A 21,742-nucleotide genomic window follows, 5' to 3' on the forward strand; every position below is an offset into this window, starting at 1 on the left:
AATTCGTATTCGCTCTACTAAACTAAAAAAAGATGGGTGGGTAATGTCTGTGACATAACCGGAGCATCGTGACTTCACTTCGAGACGTTAATTTAAATCTAATGATTTATGCAGTTAATCAAAGGAGGCTGCCAAAAAGTTCGAATAAAAGCACGCGACTAGTGTACTTTGCACGTTCTATATTTTATCAACACTAGAGAGAATCGAAAAAATAATTCAAAGTGTAATAGCAACATGCAATTGTGGCAACACTGGCCATGGGATGGTGGGGAACACGCACATTCGTTTAATTTATGATGTATTAGCAGCAGAAAGGAATGGAAAAGCAGTGCGCGAAAACGAGCGAGGATAATTTAAATTCTCTTTCTATCCACATATCGTATTTCTAACCTACTTGCTGAAAATTGTTAAACACCTCAAATGGATATTTCAGTTTAACTCTTATTAGAACACAATTAATTGGTCCTGAAAAGAACCGTTTATTGTTTTATTGCGGGAGCATAATTCAGACGCACTCCCCGCGACACGGTGAGCCAGTTTAATATATTTGGCCTGAAAGTTATGCGTTTGGTGCAGTATTTTGCATTCTCGAACAAACCAGGCGCACTATTTTGCATTCTCGAACCAGTAGGCATCGTTGGCTTCTCGGGGCATCATTACGACTGAGGTTTGTAAGCGTAGCTCGACTTTGCAGTCCTGTACAATCTCACGAACCAGACGCTGGAACGATAGCCTACAGATTAGTTGCCCTTTAGTTGGGGCGAAATTCTTGCAGGGCGACAGTTCCGATGAGTCACCAGTAGCTGGGGCACTGTTTCCGTCCATCGCCATTGCCAACTGCTTTCCTTCGGTGGACTGGCTGCTTGCTAGTGCTTGAACGAATACGAATGATGAGAAAAACCGACTGACCAATATTCATATATAAACACACGAGAAAGCACTACTATCGCTCTCTCGCTCGTTTTCGTTCCATTCCTGCGCCTTTCCTTTCCGTTCGGCTACCAATACTAGCATAACCAAAACGAATATTCTGTCTTTCCATCGCCTTCAATGTAGTGGCCAGTGCTAGCAAACTTGCATGTTCAGTTTTTCAATAACAACATTCAAACAATATTTTCAAAGAATGTTACAGATTTGAAAAGAAGGAAGGAAAATATTTTCACAAATTTAAATTCTTTTGTGTTATTTGTTAGCGCTGATAAAGGCTATTTAGTTTGCTACTAGCAAGGAGCTGCACAAACAAATCGATTTATGCAGTTAATCAACGGAGGCTGCCAAAAAGTTCGAATAAAAGCATGCGACTAGTGTACTTTGCACGTTCTATATTTTATCAATACTAGAGAGGATCGATAAAATAATTCAAAGTGTAATAGCAACATGCAATTGTGGCAACACTGGCCATGAGATGGTGGGGGAACATGCACATTCGTTTAAGTTATGATGGTATTAGCAGCAGAAAGGAATGGAAAAGCAGTGCACGAAAACGAGCGAGAGAGGATAATTTAAATTCTCTTTCTTTCGTTCCACACATCGTATTTCTTATATAGACGCTGGAACGATAGCCTACAGATTAGTTGCCCTTTAGTTGGGGCGAAATTCTTGCAGGGCGACAGTTCCGATGAGTCACCAGTAGCTGGGGCACTTTATCGGACCGTCGTCATTGCCAACTGCTTTACTTCGGTGGACTGGCTGCTTGCTAGTACTTGAACGAATACGAATGAGAAAAACCGACCGACAGATATTTATATAATCGCGCTAATATGCACTACTATCGCTTTCTCGCTCGTTCTCGTGCCGTGCGTGAGCCTTTCCTTTCCGTCCGGCTTCTAATGGCCTAACCAAAGGAGTATGCCGTCTTTCCCCCACTAACTGCTCTCGTCAAGCAACCAAATACGAATAATCATAAAACAAACATGTAGTGGACCTATATATAAACTTTTCATTATTTTATTGTTCGGTTGGTCCACCATTTTGACGGCTCTGTGCGGGATGGGCTGAAAATTTTCACTTTTCCGAGTCGTTTTCGAAAGATTTTTCAAAACACAATTTTTTGTTATTAGTGCATGTTATACATACTTAAAATTTTAATACAGCATAGAGGAACATATTTTCAACAAATTGGCCTAAAAATCAAATCATTCTGTTAAGTATGATAAAAGTTATTAACGTTCAAAATCTGACGCGGTGCCGCAGCCGATATTTTGAAACGGGACCCCTATATTGAAAGCTTAAATGTATTCTACATTAAAATTCAGCAGCAGTCAATGGTATTACTGTATCTTTCATTTGAAATCAAGTTCGTAAAAATCGGTAGAGAATTCGTTGCCGTTGCCAAAGAATAGGTGGCCAGTGTGGTCAAAGCTGCTTTGATTGATCATTAGTGATCCAGACCCGCAAACTAGAGTAATGTTACATCAATTTTAATATGTTTTACATCATTTGAACATCATGCTGGTACCAGTTTATATGGGAATTTGCTGTGTGACCGCACTCTTCAACCCGTAACTCCGGAACCGGAAGTCGAATCAACTAACAATTCAATAGCAGCTTATGGGAGCGTTATACCTTTCAGATGAAGTTTGCGAAAATCGGTTCAGCCATCTCTGAGAAAATTGTGTGAGTTTAAATGACACACACACATACACACACATATACACACACATACATACACACACAGACATTTGCCGATCTCGACGAACTGAATCGAATGGTGTATGACACTTGGCCCTCCGGGCCTCGGTTAAAAAGTCGATTTTTACAGTGATTGCATAGCCTTTCTTTATATGAGAAAGGCAAAAATAGACACTTTACGAAGCTTCGTAAAAATAAGGTAAAGTCAAATTTCGGTTTTTTGTAGTTTTTGTACCAAAAAACCGAACAATGTACTCAACAAGTATAGTAAATCAGCATTTTATTAGTTTAGAGTAAAAATTATTTCAAATTAAAATGATTCGGTAGACTATTCTGGTTTAATATGCGATCTACGAAAAAAGTTTCGAGTGATCAAAGTCACCTCGATGATCAAAGTCACCCCGGTTTACGGTACCAGTTTGAACAAACTTAGTACACCAATCATCAACAAGTAATATTCGTTTATTCGTAAATTTCCATTCAAACTGTCAGCCAGAAAATAGACATTCATATTCTATTGAACATAATTATAGCTATTTATGTTGATATCTGTTACATGTTTTTTCCTACTCGCACCTGCCCAAACCAAAGTTCAACCATTATAGATAATGTTTCTACTACATATGAGATGTTCGGAATACTAATGTTCTTTTTTTCGTGTGCTGTATGTTTTTGCATTTCTCACCTTTCATTTCAATTATTTTTTTATCGTTCTGAGCAAGATTGTCTTTCTCTAATATATTGTAGTATACGAGTCGTAAGCCCATCTAACCTTTACTGAATTAACTATGCATAGATTAAGTTGTTTTTTCTTTCTCGGCGACACTTAAAAAACACGAGAATATGCATACGAAATACAAAGCAAATGCTCACGCGATTAGAAGAACGCGCATAGTAGCATACAAACGCTCGAGTTCTTCGAGATAATACAAATCCGGCCGCATATGCAATCATTCATGCATGCCTGCGTTCAAGATCTCCCAATCATATTAACGTCATGGCGATTAAGTCTACTTGGTAGCACTTACGAATGTATAAACACGGTCTCTTATGATAAAATACAAACGCCCGTTCTCGTGCGATCATTAAATATCCGTGAGCTCCCATTTGTAAACCCCAGTGAGTGCATGTGGATCGCATTACAAAGAGTTAATGAAGTCTGTGACCTGGGTGTAATTCTTGACCACAAACTGTCCTTCAATTGTCATATCACCAACATAATTACGAAAGCAAATCGGCAGTTGGGATTCATTTCGAAGATTTCACGGGATTTTACGGATCCGTACTGTCTAAAATCCCTATACTGCGCATTGGTTAGACCAATCCTCAAGATCGTCTCACCGGTTTGAAATCCGCATCACCTAACTTGGTGTTTAAAATCAGAAAAGGTTCATACGCTTAGCTCTTAGGAACTTGCCTTGGCGGGACCCGCAAAATTTACCATCGTATCGTGACCTTTGCCAACTGCTCAATTTGGAGACATTAGAATGTCGCCGTAGTATCCAGCAAGCTACTACCTTGGTGAAAATTTTAAATGGAGAATGTGATGCGCCTGAACTGCTGTTCCGCTTAGATTTCCGAGTAGTGAGGAGAACACGAGATACATCGGGATTATTGCCGAGGTTCCATCGGACATCTTTTGAATTCCATGAGCCACTGTCTTCAATGATTCGAGCCTTTTCTCGTGCCTTTGAGTTTGGTGACTCCTCGAAAATATTTGCAAGCAATATAAGAAGATTGCGTTTACTGTGATTATTATGTGTATTAGTAATAAAAAACCTGACATGTAATTTTACTTGACTTAGTACTTTTAACCTTACGAAAAGATGGTGGTTTTTACCTCCATTTGAGGGTGGCGCCGGGTAGGAGGAGGCACCTCAAACGGACTTTTTCCCACCCGAATCATTTAGACTATAATGTCCGATGATAAATCAATAAATAAATAAAAATTATCAAAATTAAACATCAGAATGACGGCTTGCGCGAGCATTCAAAAGTCCACGCCAATATACAAACGGCTACACTGTTATATAAACGAATTAAAATACGCGATGTTATAAACACGTATAAAAACTCCCACGCCGTCAAACATGTTAACATAGAAATGCTCGTGTTCTTCACGATAATAGAAAACTAGTCATGCATGCGATCATCTGCGCACACTTACGCTTGCGATCTCGCATACATGGAAACGCCTTGGTGATCAAGTCCGGAAGCATCTACCTTTGGTCCAGCAGCCCAGGTCCGTGCCTCAAAAAAATTAAGTCAAGTGATATCGGGGACTCACTCCCTTCTAAAACTGAAGCGTACGAGTTTTTAAGCGGTAACATGGATATTCAATCGAAGTTACATTCACGCGATACACACGCCCACGGGATCAAACCAGTTAAAATTCGCTGGAGTCCTGTGAGATAATACAGCCGTGGTAACACACTCGGTCTTAGGTCCACGTCTTCAGCTCTAACATCTGAGCCGGCCCTCAAAACAAAACATCAGAGTTTTGGTGCGCGCGAATATTCAAGAACCCACGCGAATATGCAAATGGAAACACGGTTATACGATCGAATTTAAAGACACGAAGTTGCAAACACACTAGCACACACGACATACAAATGCCCACGCGATCAAACATGTTAACATACAACCGCTCAAATCCTTCGCAATCATTCTCGCACATTCGAATTCTCCCATATAACAAACAAAGTATGAATTTAAAAATTAAGTAACACATTCAGGATCCTCGCGATAATTTAAGAACATACGCTGATATGCGAATGACCACATGGTTATAAAATCAAATTCATACACGAGAAGTTTATACACGCTACGGCATACGGCATACAAATGACCACGCAATCGAACACGTTACCATACACACGCTGGAGCTCTTCGCGATGATACAAATATGCAATCGCGACCATCCACGCACAACTATGTCCAAAATTTTGCAAACACAAAAACACTCCGATAATTTAGTGAACGCTATCAACCCGGTCTCAAGCACGAACAAATAAACGCTTGATCCAACGCAATCATTAAGTCCCGGCGCTCGCATATTTGACCCATACACTTAATATCACAATCTGAATTACTGCCCGCAGCAATTAGCCTTCAGTAATGTTTTAGTGGGCGACATTTCCCGTCCCGTCTGCAACTGTAGTTAGTGATTGGGATACGGGGCCGTTTCGAGAACCAAGCTCTTTTGAAAAACCAAAACTTTATTGCCTGCAACGAAAGTACCTATTCTTTGGAGATAGTATCGTAATGGGCACATGAAAATTTTGTTGTATCAATTTATATTAAAAGTATGTTTATAGTTTTTTCCTATTAAATATGGATATTTAGAATAGGTAGTTTAACGAGGCCGTTTGCTCTATTCTTTTTACGTTCATTTCACGGCTTAGTGCGAGAAGAGAATGCCGTGTTTAGGGGCGTGGGCGTCCTCTTAGGCTAGTAGAGGAATGGGTTGGAAGTGAGCTACATATTGACTGCTTAGCATTGTCGTTGGCTGGTTGATCGTTGCGACGGATTTGCTACATGGACACTTTGGTGTAGTAGTTTCCAGCCTGCATAATCCTAGAGGAGATGGGAAGGTCAATATTGGCACTCAGTTGTTCCTTTCCTTATTTTGACGTCATATTTTCCCTATTTGTTCATGGTTCTTAGGAAAATGTACGTGCAAAGGCGAGGAATAAAAATAAATTACCGAAACGACAAGACGCTTGCGGCGAAAACTCAACTTTTTACTGAATATACTTAGAGCCCACGAGCAGGAATCGAACTTCCCAGTCTCTAGTGCTCATTAAGTTGAAATATGATGTATTTAACAATGTATTTTCAGTAAGAAGAGCATCTTTGTTTAAATCTTTTTAAGTATAATATACTGTAAACTACTCGCCAAGTGATATGCTTGTTATAATTATAATATCTTGCATAGTATTTCGATATTCGCACTGAAAATTTTACTCAATCTAAATATTGAAAAAAAATTGTCCGTTCCAAAACAAATCAATTTGTTTAGAACAATTTAGAAAACGTAAGTTATTTCAACATTTTCCGATGAGCTCATACGAGAATGCAACTTTTATTTTTTTCCAAGCATCGAATACTTTACGATTTCAAAGTTATTGGAAAATGTTCAAATTTATAAATTCTAAAAGTTAAGAAAATATTGAAAATAATACCAGTCAATTTTTTTTCTCCAGAGCGCGTGAAAATTGTTCGAAAAAAAATATAAATTAGATTGGAATCTTATACTGCATATGACCACAAATCAGTCCAATAGAAAATGGGACAAATATGCGATCATGGGCAGTATTTCGCTTAGAGATCCAAATTAAAAGTCGCATTTAAATCGAATAAAAAATGAATTTTTATGTATGTATGCTCTTTGCTTTGCCATTTTAGGACTCATTGTTGGCGCCATAATTCGTTATGCAGGCACTACTACACCGATTACTCACGTGGCAGTGGAACCTGAACCGGACGTGAAATACAATCAGAGCCTTCCGCCAGATACACTGTGGCTGATATTTCCCGGGAAACTGCCATACGATGCCGACTCACCAGTTCGCGCGAACAAGAGCTATTCCTATAGCTTTCGGGGAGAAGTTGCCAAGCTGGAAGAGAATGAAATAGACTTGAAGGCGACCTTTGATCCGGAAATTTTTTTCAACATTATTTTGCCACCGATCATCTTTCACGCAGGATACAGTCTCAAAAGGGTAAGTGAGCGTTCGGTTGCATATGACAATTTGATGGTACTAACTAGGGGTGCTTTGTAGAAATATTTTTTCCGTAACTTAGGGGCTATATTAACATTTGCCATAATCGGAACGACTCTGTCTGCGTTTCTCATCGGTGCATTAATGTACGGATTTGCACAGATGATGCCAAAGTTAAGCGCCAGTTTTACGTTTCTTGATATGCTCTACTTTGGAGCACTAATCTCACCGACTGACCCACTGACAATACTAGCGATATTTAGTGATCTGAACGTCGATGTTAATTTGTACGCTTTGGTGTTTGGCGAGAGTGTGCTGAACGACGCCGTCTCGCTTGTACTTAGTGGGTAAGTGGCTCTAACCTGGCAAGGATTCTAAAAAAAACTATTTGTTCATTTGTTTTTTTTTTGCTTTCCAGTGCTATACAGAATTATGATGAACACTACTCGAGTACCGGTGATTTCGAGGGCCATGCCTTCCTCAGGTCACTGGGAGATTTTTTCAGTGTATTCTTCTTTTCGTTATTGATTGGAGCATCTATGGGTTGTATTACGGCACTGATGACAAAATTTACTCATATTCGCGATTTTCCATTGCTAGAATCGGCTCTGTTTGTGCTGATGTCGTACAGTACCTTTCTGATAGCGGAAGCGGCGGAGCTTACAGGTTTGCTTTAAGTTAATGCGTTATTATGTTCATTTGGTTTTCTACTATATTTTTTCCAACAGGCGTTGTCGCTGTACTATTCTGTGGAATTTGTCAAGCTCACTACACATACAATAATTTATCAGATGATTCGCGGACTCGAACAAAACAGATATTTGAATTGCTAAATTTTCTCGCAGAGAACTTTATTTTCTCATACATTGGTGTATCGATGTTCACTTTCCCAAAGCATCATTTTGATCCGTTGTTCATTTTCACAGGCTTTGTAAGTATATCAATTTTAAATGTATTTGAGAGCAACTGAAAGCGATTTCCATTATTTTAGATATGTGCTGCTATTGGCCGAGCTGTGAATATTTACCCCCTTTCGGCATTACTAAACATTGCTAGGAAACCAAAAATTTCATGGAACTTTCAACATATGCTCTTTTTTGCAGGTTTGTACATCAAAAAGTACTGCCATTGTTCAAAATGCAACAAGAAAATGTAATAATGGTTACTCGCAGCAAACTGAACACCATTAGTCTTGTAATCTTTGACAAGTTCGATTTTCTCAAAAAAAATTTCTCTCTTTTTTAGGACTCAGGGGAGCTATGTCTTTTGCTCTAGCAATTAGAAACACTGTATCAGATGCACGCCAAGCTATGCTCACTACAACCTCGCTAATTGTCATTGCAACTGTAATAATCCAGGGTGGTGCATCGAACTTTTTACTAAATTGGTTAAAAATACCGTAAGCTCTAAATAGTGCGTCCAATATTCATGCATACACTCATGATAATGCGTTTACTTTACAGAATTGGTGTGGATGATGAAACGGAAGCCCTACCGTACCAGGGTGTTAGAAGCGTAAGTTTGCAGAATGCTTCAAGAATCATTTTCTACATCACTTACGCACATAACGTTATTTGCTATATTTATTATTAACCACTGACTTGTGTACATATATCTTTCTTTTCACGATTTTTTCTGACGCTCCTCAAATCGCACTTCTGAAACTAAAATGATTTACAAATTTACGCTAAATTCAAATCTTAAAGGTCTACAATTCAATGGAGAACACAGCCGGGGTATGTTTCCGAAATTGAAATCAATTAAATATGTTAAGGCTAATCTCTTCATTATTCTTCCCAATATACTAACCAACTGGCTGTTATCCCTATATCTATGTTTCATCGGATCTCTTCTACTACTTCCTATGCATGACATTATATAAATGAAATTATTCCCTTTTTTTAATTATCACCAGCGCACTTTTCCGTATATCTTCAAATAATATGTGTGCGTACAAAATTACCTAAAAAAATTCCCATTCTATTCTTTTGCACGCATTCTCGCTAACCTGAAAAAACTGTTCGTCGCCTGCCATTCATTGTCTACATCGTCCGTTCTTCCGGACATTGCACAAACATTTTGTTGATTGCGTTAATCAGTCTATCGACGTTGGCCTAAATTTAAGTCAGCTGCAGGTCAATAGAAGGACCAGTTCGTTGGTAAGAAATTTATTCTAAAAATAGTTATTTGAAACATGAGTTATTTCCACAATACTCCAAGCTGATACTATCCTCTAACATGAAGCATGAAAAACATCTGTGTGAATTAAAATTACATTAGAAGACAAACGAAACAGCGACACTTTGGCTGTAGTACTTGTACACGATTTACATCCCTAATTTCGAAGCCTTCTAAATTGTTTTGTATTTTTCAAACGTTAGCGTGTGATCTGTAATTTGATATTCATTGTATTGTATTTGGAATCTTGAATTATTTAATAAATATCAAATCATGTGCCGCGTGAACTTCATATACCGTTGAAAAAAGTTCCTGTTTTACTGATTGGTTATGTACCAACAGAATTTACATAACTTGATTCCGTTAATACCAACCCTACGGTAAGAAATTAGTTAAATCCTCACTAACTATTAATTCCAACTCTCTAAATTAAAGCAAAAAAAAAAAGCCTTCCGAATGATTAGCTATGTTCACTTTTTGAGCTTTCCGTAGCTATAGACATACCATTTTAGCCCCAGAAACCTGTACTTTGTAGTTCTTTTTTACCGTACTACCGTGGAAGCACCATACTCGACGCAGTTAACATAACTTCGAATTTAAATAAGATTAAAAAATTGAAAGTTCAGTCAATTCCACACAGCAATAGTTCAGCCAATATAAAATACGAGAAAAATTCGTGAAATTTAAGTAAGGCACTTTGACGACATACCAGCTCTACTCAACTGCGAATTTTCGTCCGATGAATAGTAATAATTTTACCTTGAACGACCGACTTTACCATTCCCTTTCTTTCAAACTTGAAGATTCATTTTTGTTTAGTTCACCAATCTCTACCTTCATCGATTGTATCATATGCAGATTTATAGTTTTGCTTGCACACAGCTTTATCTTACGTTAATAGGGTGCTTGCAAAGCGCATATGTATTGGTGAGCCGTTGGGCAGGCAAAAATGACAGTTGCATATAATGTATATGGAGCGGATAGATTGATTTATTTTAAATAATTAATTCACAATATTAAGAGCAAATATGAGAAAATGTAATGTATTATAGGAACCACAATAAAACATTCATTGCGTAACATAATGTTTTCTATCGTTTGAACCGGATACGCGGACAAAATAAGTAAAGCATTGTCAAAGCTATGCTTCATACCCATGGAAACAACGAGCATTCCAAAAGATTTTTGCAGAAAAATATGGTTATTATTGCAAATTTGTGAAATATCTTGTGCATCGAGAGTTTATGCATACAAAAAAGCTTCTAGACTTGAAAGGTTTTAAGGCCTATAGGACTCAAGGGGGGGGGGGAGGGGATAAGGGTTTCAGTATAAAGAAAACACTTTTTGCGATTTTTTTAGAAATTTGAGTGAAGCGAATTAATCAAAACTTGTACATTATAATATTTCATTTCATTAACATGCTGTAATTTTTCTATGCAAAAATATCAACAAGCGAGTCGGAGGTGAAGCTTTTCTTAGAACGTCTTTGAAAAAACACGACTTGCAGTGTTGACTGTCATTCAAAGACTACTGAACCGATTTATTTCAATCTTTGCATATACATTCTATGTAAAAAATACCTAACCCCTACGTTGAGTCTTCGAGATAATTTTTCAAAAGTTTGGTTCGATTCGCTTCGGTTAAATTTCTAAAAAAATCGCGAAAAAAGTGTTTTTTTCATACTGAAACCCTTTACCCGTACTCCCACCCCCTGATACAAGTTTTAAACATGTTGAATTTGGCTTTCTTATCATAAATAGTAGGGTGAAATTTTATGCTATTTCAATGCATATTTGAAAAATGTTATTTGTAAAAAATATAAGTTTTATTTTTATAGGTGAACAAATATGATATCTGAAGTGAGTGTCAGTAGATTCCACAGGAGCAAACCAAATGTTTCTTACGTTTACATAGTTGGATTTGAAAAATTTGGTTTGATACCAAGTCGGTTTACTTCAGTGCATTTAGTATTGTACATTTCCCTACGATTGAACCGAGCAGTTCTGGACAATTATCCGCCAGCGAAAAGCGAAACCATACTTCCTCATCACGATTGTCCTTTTTGCAACCATCAACTACACACGTTCTAAACGCGAGTTTATATGAAAAAATCTTCAAATAATCCTTTGTGTTTATTGCCATATAATCACAGATTATTATTATGGAACTGGGTGGATTTATTGTTGAGAAGAATATCATTTTGCTCGAACTATTAACTTGCTGCATGGAACGTAAACATGCAATGTGTGCCCAACAGATGCTTTGACTGTGTGTGTAGCAAGAGCCCTATATAGCCCTGCTATCTATGAAAAAACGGCGACAACCAGTCAGGGTGAGCAATATGTTTGCGTTAGTAGCAATCCCGCTTACAACCTTGTTTTTAGATGGAACTTACTACGCGTTCAATCGTCCTTTAGTCACCTCCAAAATCACTCACCTGCTCTCTAGTTAATACCTCTCATACGTGTTTGAGCTGCTCACATTCGCTATGAACTGGTTTAATATTTCTCAATAGTATGATAACCTCCTGGACATCCGATTGATTTGGTGCTGGGAGCCCATCGTCAGTATTGCATGCCCCAGCTTGATTTCCGCGCAATTAGTATTTTCCACTGCTTTGCCATTCAGATGTAACGCTATACTTTCACGTCAGATTCTGATACATGTCGGCTAATTTGACATGTGTTATAAATATTTTTCACTCAACGCATCCATGCTCACTTCATTTCAATTCTTGTGCATTACAACATTTCTCGTATGATTTATCTGTAGACTGGTGAGTTTGGTTCCATTTTTTTATCAATTGGTCCACTTCAAGAACAAATCGGTGTATCAAACTACCTTATGTATCAATTACCACTGTACCTACTGATTCGAAACAGATGAATCACACAACTACTAGTCACAACTAAAAATGAGACAGAAAGTCTGTTGTTACTAATTTCGACCATCTCGACAGTTTGGCGACTGTTTCGATCTAAGAGTCAAATTAAATTTAACTTTGATAAACATAGATTTTAGTTGGAGACAGGGAGACTGATCCAGCGTGCATTCATTATTTTGATGGACAATTTTTCTATAATGGGGACTAATAGACTTCGTAGTTGATTTATTGTTTTTGGATCTAATCTTATCGCGGAAGCTCTCCCACAATGAATTTAATTTGGTTTGTAAGCTATAGGATGTTTATTTCTACATGACCAGAAATGATCAGAAAGGAGTTTTATACAATATACATGGTGCGTGTGGCATTTTGCTCTATTAAAGGGCGAACACGAAACTATTGCGACACCGAAAATGTCATGCCAATTTTCTTATAATGTTTAAAATCAAACCAAAATTTTAGGGTAGTTTTATACATATATTTACTTCAAAAATCAAAAGAAAAGTTAATCGATGGAGCCTTGAGTGTAAAATTGAACGCATTTTCGCTTGATGCCCTCCATCAAAGTCTTTACAGTGTCATCCAGTACCAGTTTCTCAGTTTTTTTTTCTCCATTTTCTTAACATGTCCTTCTCGTCTTTGATTGTCTTCTTGCTCTTCCGAAGTTCCCGCTTCATCCTTGCCCAGTACTGCTCCACCGGGCGCAGCTCCGGACAGTTTGGCGGATTCATGTCCTTTGGAACAAAATGGACAGAATTGGCCTCATACCACTCCAGGACACTTTTAGAATAGTGGCATGATACCAAATCTGGCCAAAATAGCGGAGCTTCGTCGTGCTGCTGCAAGAACGGCAAAAGGCGCGTCTCGAGGCACTCAGATTTGTAGATCTCGCCATTTACTGTGCCATTTGTCACGAAAGGCTCACTCCTCAGTCCACAAGAGCAGATGGCCTGCCAAATGCGACATTTTCTTCTTCTTAAATTTGTCGTCCACATAGAACTTGCTCTTGCCGGTGAAAAACTCCAACTCCGGAATTTGCTTAAAATCGGATTTTATATACGTTTCGTCGTCCATCACACAGCAGCCATATTTTGTCAGCATCTTCTCGTAGAGCTTTCGTGCCCGAGTTTTAGCCGTCGATTGTTGCCGCTCATCGCGGTTTGGGAAGTTCTGTATCTTGTATGTATGTAGTCCAGCTCTCTTCTTTGCATTCTGGACGTAGCTCTGCGACATGCCGATCTTTTTAGCCAAATCACGGCTTGAGACGTTGGGATTTGCTTTAATCATCCGCTTCACCTTTCCCTCCGCCTTTTTGTTTTCCGGTCTCGGTTTTCTTCCAGCTCCTTTGCCGTGGTCCAACGTCAACCGCTCCTGGTACCGCTTCAACACTCTGGAGACGGTTGAATGGTGAATGTTCAACATTTTTCCCAACTGCCGGTGCGACAGGTCAGGAAATTCCAGGTGTTTGGAAAGAATTTGTTCTCGACTCGCGTTGGTTCACCTCTATTTTCGTTGAATCGAAAAACACGACTTCGAGTTTGACAGCATGTAAACAATACACATCAATGAGAAAGTGTGCAAAATTTGGTTGATTTTTACCCAATGGTAAAAAAGTTATGCCCTGTTGAATGTGTCGCAATTATTTTCTCGTTCGCCCTTTATTTTCGCACTTCATTCATACGTTGCTAGATTGGGGAAATGCTAACAGTGGATAGTTCATGCATCAAATAATCCCGAATTTCTCTCTATTTGTAGAATGAAATATATTCTTCAAATTCAAATATCAAACACGCAGAAAAATTTTCAAAATCTTTGAAAATAATCATTGTATGTAATGAACGTCTTTTGGCTTACTATTTTACCTTGTCGGCAATATGAGCAATCTTGAGAGGCAAAATGATCACGTCGCAGCAAAGTCATATTTTGTAACAAAATCGAAAATTAATTTTCCTTATTTTACTAATATTATTAATAATTGATTTAAAGACATTTTCTTTTTATGAAATTCATGCAAAAGCTTTTAACAGCCTTTTTGGAACAGTTAGATTCAAAAATCCATCTATTTTAAATGATATCTTTGTGAGTACATAATTTTGGATCGTTTCACAGAGGAGTAACTAGAACAAATTCCTGGCCAATAACCAAAATTCGTTATATTTTTTTTACATACCTAAAAGCCTACTGAATAACGTGGCAAAATTAGGAGTATGGCAAAAATTGTTAAAGAATTTTTGCATGGATGCAAAATGGTGATATTTTACGGGATTTTTAATCATTTTCATTACATATCCAGTAATATCGCTTTCTAAAGATGATGACTGTATTAAATAAGACAATATTATTACAAACGTTGTTGAACACAACCATTTGTGTAACTTCAGCCTAAAACTAACTGAAAATAGTAGTGTTGCTGTGTATTGCACCAACTTAAAAAAAAACGTTTTTTAAACATTTTGTTCCAAACTTTAATGACTTTAATCAGTTATATTAAACGGCGAGATCCGGCAAAGTTGCTGAAGCAGTATTACAAAACAAATTTTCAACTATCCAAAAAACATTTGAACACTTCCGGATTTGTCCGATCCACAAATTCCAAGCGATTTGAAAATATTAATTTTTTTTACTAATTTGGAGTTTGGTTACAATTACCGTAGGCATACGTCATGCGATTGCTTATTTCATTTAACTTTATTCTTATAACATTCTTATCACATTTTCGGTTTTTTTACATCCTGTCAGATTTTTGTATTTTTTGAGACAAAAATTTATTTTATTACGTAGTTGAAGTAATACATTATTAAATGATGATTTGCAGATCATCTGCGTTAACGAAAAATTCCACAATTGTTCACAGATTCTTAGAAAACAGGCGCGCATCAATTCGCCCCACATGGCGATGTTGTCTCACTTTCTCCTAAATAAACATCAATCAGAAACAGCCGGTTCATTTGTTTTCAAATATCTTCGCCTTGAGACATGATTTTTTCAATCGGCAAATGTTTTAAGCAAATAGCAATTCATTATATAGAAAAAGTCTAGTATACCCCGTAGACCCCGTAAAATATTTTCTTTGTTGAATTACAAAATCACAAAACAATTACTTTATTAGATCGGGACATGGAGAAACGTGTCTGCAACTGTTTCCAGAAACTATTTACCACTGTCCTCCAAAGACACGAAGAATTTTCTGTATAAAAACATCTAATAATGTTGAATGATTCGAAAGAAAATTTATAAAATATGTTTTTTATTATATTAGAAAACATACTTTCTTTGGCAAATACAATTTATGCAAAAATACAGCACACACCCTATATAATACAAATGATTTCCAATGTAGATTATGTAGCGATATGTCTATTTGTTATATTTCATATTTCATCTACATAGTGAAACAATTTTGCTTGTGCAATTTCTGTGCAAAATCAAAAACGAAAACATTTCTCCACTATTATTGCAGGATCTCGAGAACCAGGACAGTGAAGGAATGACCACGCCTGGTGGAACTAGAAGAGGAAACGAGAAAGCTGTGCTTGCTCGTGTTTGGGGCAATTTTGATACAAGGTACATATTTCACAAAGTGTTACAAAAACTATGACTACAATTTTCTAAATTCAGATATATGAAGCCACTGTTGACTCATTCACGACCAACGTTGTTGGAAACGCTTCCGGTATGTCTTAGTCCGATTGCTAGGCTGCTAACGACGACCGAGCAATTGACGCAGGTATTTCCTAGGATGCCTGAAGCCAACGATAATCAACAAGTAAAAAGAACCATTTATTTTCAGGAAGGACCTACGAGACGTGCGGACTCGGATTCGGACCTGTGCATCGATGATGATGATCGAACCTCGCGAGGCGATGGCACCATTCGACGAAATTCGATCAATCGCGTAAGTATACGTCTCGTTTCAGACGATCGCACGATTTTTGCGAGCTACAAGAATCGTGACTGAATCGGGTCACCCATAACAGCATGGTAGCTACATCAACAATAACCAATAATGTTGGGGGATAGTTTTTGCCATTGGGACTAACGGTAACGAACACTCGAATGTACACCAAACACACCCTTTTCTCGGTTCACATGGAGTTAGGATCATACTAACAATAGTTGGGTAAATAATTTTCTAGTCGAACAATAGTAGAAAAAGCGAGTATTTACTTTTACTAATCGCATTTCATCTTCATAGATGAGTTATAATGTAGTGCGAAAGCATTTGCCAAATCTAGAAACATTGAGAAAATTGAACGAAAATTACTTTTTCATTAAATTTAGCAGCAACTCTAACCATTAAACTAACTGTCCTCAATCCTGCTACCTATATTGGTTAAATTTGCCATTTCCTGCATGGTATTTTCTAGATTTGCGAGACAAATTTTTGGACAGTACGTTTTTTTAACAAATCTAAAATGCATAAGTTGTTATATTCTCTGTCATTTCAAGTACAATTAACACTAGAACACGTTTAACGAAATGAACAGCGCTATTGACATTTAACATCAGAACAGTTTGGTTTTGGTTCTTGCACGCTTTGTTGGTTGCTCTCGGAAATATGATTTACTTATTTATCTTTTCCTTTTCAACTGAATTTCAGCCCAAAATGAGGAAATAATATTCGTAGGTTTCCCTTTTTATGTTTGTTAGAAGAATTGAGAATCGAACAGAAAACGATCAAATCGTATTCTGTGCATATGTAAAGATATCATTATTTCATGTACATATTTTAGTGAAACTCCTATTGAATAGTTATTACTTTTAATTTGCTCTAGCAATTTAAAAAATCGGATAAATACGATAACATCAGATTACGGTACAGTTTGTTCTTCATAGACTTAGATGCCAAAATTAAAAGGGTGAGAAACTAAGTGAGGAGAAAATTGCATAGCCATAGGCATGAATCAGTAAGTTTTGATTAACCGATTGTAATTTAGCGCATTCGACAAGTTGGACAAGAGAAATCTACAAACGTGTCGCCAAAGGGCGTTTTTAGAACAATCGTGCCCTGTGATTTAGAAAAATCTTCTACGTGTTTCGAAACTACGGCATGCTGTCCAGGGCTTTAACCGGCCACTGCAAACTCAATTATCACATGGCAACTATTCAGCGCGCTGAGTCAATTTTCATGTGATCTTTGTGATTCCGACTACGGAACCTCATATTATCTGATACGCAACTGCCGACACCATGTTTGTATGACTGAGACTCAGAGACATACTAAAGCTTCTTACCTGCTGTTTGTTTTGTGCTATTATTTTTGCCACCCTTTCGATTTTACTTCTTCCCACCTCCTCCTTTCCTTCCGCTCAGAAAATGATCATCAGACGGGAAGGCACAAATCCCCAATCACATACGGGGAACGTGCTACTTGAGCCAATATATTCTGATTCCTGAAGCGCATGTAGTAGGTAGTGTTATCCATCTACAACTCCTGTGCAAAGTATATCAATGTCTTCTTTTGGCAGATCATTTTTTACGCGCTTTAACGTTTTAGATTGGCGGAGCCGCGGATCATTTATATATTTACGTTACATCCTAAATTGTATGCTATGCGGCACACGTAAATCGTCTGGGCGCGCCTTGATTTGTCCTTGGTGGTGAATCCATTGCAGGTACTGGGTCATATAACTTTGTCTACCTTATTGGCAGCGCTGCTTTGGATATATTAGATCACTGCCCATTAGAGCATAAGAGTGAGTTCCTTATGGATTTTTACCGAAAATCAGTTATGTTTGACTGAACAGCGATGCCAACCTTCCAGTTTAAACTGGATTCTTCCAGTTTTTTTCAACATCCCGTCGAACAGACAATCGGAAGAATCTTCCAGTTTTTTGAAATTTGAGCCAGTTTTATCCAGTTTATTTTAAATATTCATTTATTTTGTTTTTTTTTAATTGTAACTTGATTCCTAGCATTTTCAAGCAAGCCATGGGATGATGCCGAATGTTCTAGAATAAGATTTTAGTTCACCGTAACCTGAATTCTTTTTATATCACTTATGAGTAAAACGGTTCGGGAATGCACATTTTGATTCGATTTCAAATGAATTTTACTCAAACATAAAGGTGGCAGTAAATTGTGTCAAATATTTTGATGCACATTTATTGAATTCTCAGCTAGTTGCTATAGTATCCAATGAAAGGTTCAAGCGCATCCTCTAGTTTAGCAAATGGTCTTAAATTTAGGATTTTGTGGATGTGTTGATTGAAACCTTCAAAACAGTAAAATTCGACTAGCTATTACAATTACAATCAAATTCGAATGTCTTAATATTTTTTTTTTAATTTGGACAACAATATCAAAAAACCGACTCAAATTTTCAGTAAAAGGTATGGAACATATGTGTTTACTTAAAATTACGTTCATTGAATCGTTGACTTTAAACGTACAGCTGGTCCTTGCATAGTAATTTTTAGAAGACTAGGTACTTAACGAAAGGCATTATTTATTTTCTTTCTGCTTTTATACATATACATTCTTTCTGCTTTTATACATTCTTGCCAAAATTTTCAGGTGAGAACTTTTTAGGCGATTCTAATACTGAAGAGCCTCAGTTCGATTTTGAAGCTTGAAATTTATATTTTTACTTTTCAATATATTTAAAGCCAGTTTTGCGAGGTATGTACTAGTCCTGTTACTTTTGTTTTCGCACTTATATTCAACAAAAGGACTGATTTAGCAGGACCTGAGCAGTAAACTGGTTTCAGAAAACGACATCTCAGCAACTTTTCGAACACAGGGAGAATTTCCCACGCAAAAGCTCAAGGTTTTAAATGGTTTTTTTCGGCGCAGTGAAGAGATGAATTGAGATGATGTGAAATGGAATTTATAATAATAAATGTGAAGCTCAACAAAATTTTTTTTTTTCGAATAGTTTAGTAACTGCTGTGCTACAATTTTTCACTTGCAGGAAGTCTGTCTCCAATACCTTTTCATCTAAAACCAAAGTTCTTTCGATTCCTTGGAACAATATCAGAAATATTCTGATTTTTTCGCGATATAACGCACGTTTTTATAAGAAAGGTCATTCAAATTGACAGGATTGTTTATTAAAAAAAACTATGCAATAGTAATTGAAATGCTACGTAAAGCACCGGAAGAAACACTTTTGAATATTAAATTTATTTGTTTCACATTTCCGGAGAGCTCAAAAAAGTGGTTTCGAAAAAACGCGTTTAAAGTTTTCATTATGCTCGGAATTTTGCTAAGAGGGCTTGTGGCAGCAACGAAACTTTAAACATTTGGAACATCTTAATACTTGAAGTGTATTTCTACTAAGATAAAAAATATACATATATATTATATATTCCATCCAAACATTTCAACTGTGAGGTGTTCTGAAATAAAGCTTTTTCGTTAATTTATTATTTCGACACAGTTCGATACATAACTTGCATCTTGTATATGTTTTTTAATTATATAAAGTTGTTTAATAGCACCTTAAAGTCGGCTTCTTCGAATGTCTTCGTCTATAATAACGTTGTTGCTGGTGTTGTGATGCTAAAGGTCGGTCGCTCTTTGTTTTCCCTTCCTGCGGATAACGCACTGATATATGGAAACACCTGTTCTTTGCTTTAGTTTTCTAGTAGGGTGGATGTACCAATAGTCGCATGCTTAAGGAAAACTTTTGATAAAAAAATCGATTAATAGACCTATGGGCAATGTTAATACATTAAACGAAAGCTTTCAGTCCCTACTTCATAGGAAAAATATAAAGATGGCTTAATAACCAATTTATGTATTCAAAACCGCTTGTACCACTATAGGAACACAAGTACCAATAGTGGTGCAATCGCTAATTTCGGTTCCTATTGTTGCAAATCCCATGGCTTTCTTATGGGACTTGCAACTATAGGTACACTACATCAACTATAGGTGCAAGGGAGCTCAAAATTCTAAGAAAATCATTTTTTTCAATAGTTATTTGAGCAAATTTCAAGGATAACAGTTTTATTGTCGCATAATTTTAGTGCGATGAATCGATAAAAAAATATTTGTTGATGGTTGGTACCTTAGTTAGGCGTATAACCCACTACTGCAACTATTGGTACACCTCAACTATAGGAGCACCCACCCTATATCCCTGTCAAAAGAAGTATCCGATGTGAACAGAAGATATTATCTAACTAAAGTGAGACCATGATCTATGTTGTAACAAACTGTACCTTAGTCTACGATAGGTGTAGAGTTGATATGTGCCAATATGATATAAACAAAAAAACGGATTCATCGAAGTATGTTAGTCTGGACTGTTGCCGTTCAATCAATTTCGCAACAACTATTTGTGTTAAGTCTCGGAAAAATTAGAAGTTTTAAATGATTATATGAAAGTACTTGTTAAAATGGCCGAAATATTTTGTTTCCATATCTACCACATTAATGTATTTCAATCGCAAATGGAAAGCTTTTAGTACTTGGCTATAATTTAAAAAAATGATTTTCTGGGTTCGTAAAGTTTGATTCTGCGTTTAGTGTCCTTCCCGATCAAAATCCTTTCATTCATGAGGTTTTTTAGTTGTTTACATTATCTGAATATTCACCTCGATATCTGAAATTGTTGAGAGCTCGTGATCACATCAACGGAGCTAGAGAAGAAATGCAATTCCAAGATAATTGCAGTATGCGGACATTAGGTATCACTTTAAAATGTCCATGACTTATGTCGTAGTGCTCCAATTTCTCCAATTTGCAGCATGAAACAATCATTTTTGACCCAGCCCAACATATACAAAACCTTTAATTTATAATGAAAGTTTTACAGCTTGTGGTTCAGAACGTTTGAGTAATTTCGGTCAAAATTATAACTTAGAAATATTGCGATAACTCGATATTGGCAAGATCTGTGATTGAACACAACTATGGTTTATAATTTATTTTAATTGTACTTAAATGTTAAGTTTTTCCTAGCAGTTTTCACAGAAAGCGCAAAAGTAAAATATTTCATTAAACAGAATGATTAGTTAGAAAACGTTCCCAAGAATAGATGAACATTTCCTCCGAGAGGCTAGATTTTAGTCATGCGTACCATACTAGGTTATTACGGTGTCATACAAATAAGACTTTGAATGAACAAAGTTATTATGCAGTGGATCGATTATGTTTCACCATGTTGAAAATGTTGTTTAAATAGAAGTGGTGTTTTATCGAGCATACATGATTTGATGAAAAAACTAGCCCTTAGATACAAAAACAACCATGAGACGAGTGAATATTTGCCACAAATACAGTGTCCTATGTGAAGAGTTTTCCATACTTATCTATATAGCCTTTCTTTTCTTTCTTGTTTGCTTCGAATCTACGATACCTACCCTCGTAAAACGTA

At 36.9% G+C, this 21,742-nt stretch overlaps 1 protein-coding gene across 6 annotated transcripts in view; it reads left to right on the forward strand.

Moving 5' to 3' along the window:
• Nucleotides 1–21,742, forward strand: part of LOC131681619 (sodium/hydrogen exchanger 7) — a 44,676-nt gene that overhangs the window by 22,579 nt on the left and 355 nt on the right. Inside the window, exons 2-14 of one of the 6 annotated variants that reach the window (XM_058962530.1) lie at nucleotides 7,039–7,355; nucleotides 7,416–7,702; nucleotides 7,774–8,021; nucleotides 8,084–8,286; nucleotides 8,347–8,458; nucleotides 8,601–8,754; nucleotides 8,819–8,870; nucleotides 9,062–9,091; nucleotides 9,455–9,514; nucleotides 15,878–15,981; nucleotides 16,036–16,144; nucleotides 16,208–16,312; nucleotides 17,018–21,680. In XM_058962530.1, coding sequence (XP_058818513.1) covers nucleotides 7,039–7,355; nucleotides 7,416–7,702; nucleotides 7,774–8,021; nucleotides 8,084–8,286; nucleotides 8,347–8,458; nucleotides 8,601–8,754; nucleotides 8,819–8,870; nucleotides 9,062–9,091; nucleotides 9,455–9,514; nucleotides 15,878–15,981; nucleotides 16,036–16,144; nucleotides 16,208–16,312; nucleotides 17,018–17,035 — 1,799 coding nt within the window. In that variant the 3' untranslated portion in view covers nucleotides 17,036–21,680. Of the gene's footprint in view, nucleotides 1–7,038; nucleotides 7,356–7,415; nucleotides 7,703–7,773; nucleotides 8,022–8,083; nucleotides 8,287–8,346; nucleotides 8,459–8,600; nucleotides 8,755–8,818; nucleotides 8,871–9,061; nucleotides 9,092–9,454; nucleotides 9,515–15,877; nucleotides 15,982–16,035; nucleotides 16,145–16,207; nucleotides 21,681–21,742 lie in introns of those variants that run through there. The other 5 variants (XM_058962526.1, XM_058962528.1, XM_058962529.1 and 2 more) reach the window with 5 other exon arrangements.

This window comes from Topomyia yanbarensis, chromosome 2, assembly GCF_030247195.1.
Source record: "Topomyia yanbarensis strain Yona2022 chromosome 2, ASM3024719v1, whole genome shotgun sequence".
Classification (NCBI taxonomy): domain Eukaryota; kingdom Metazoa; phylum Arthropoda; class Insecta; order Diptera; family Culicidae; genus Topomyia; species Topomyia yanbarensis.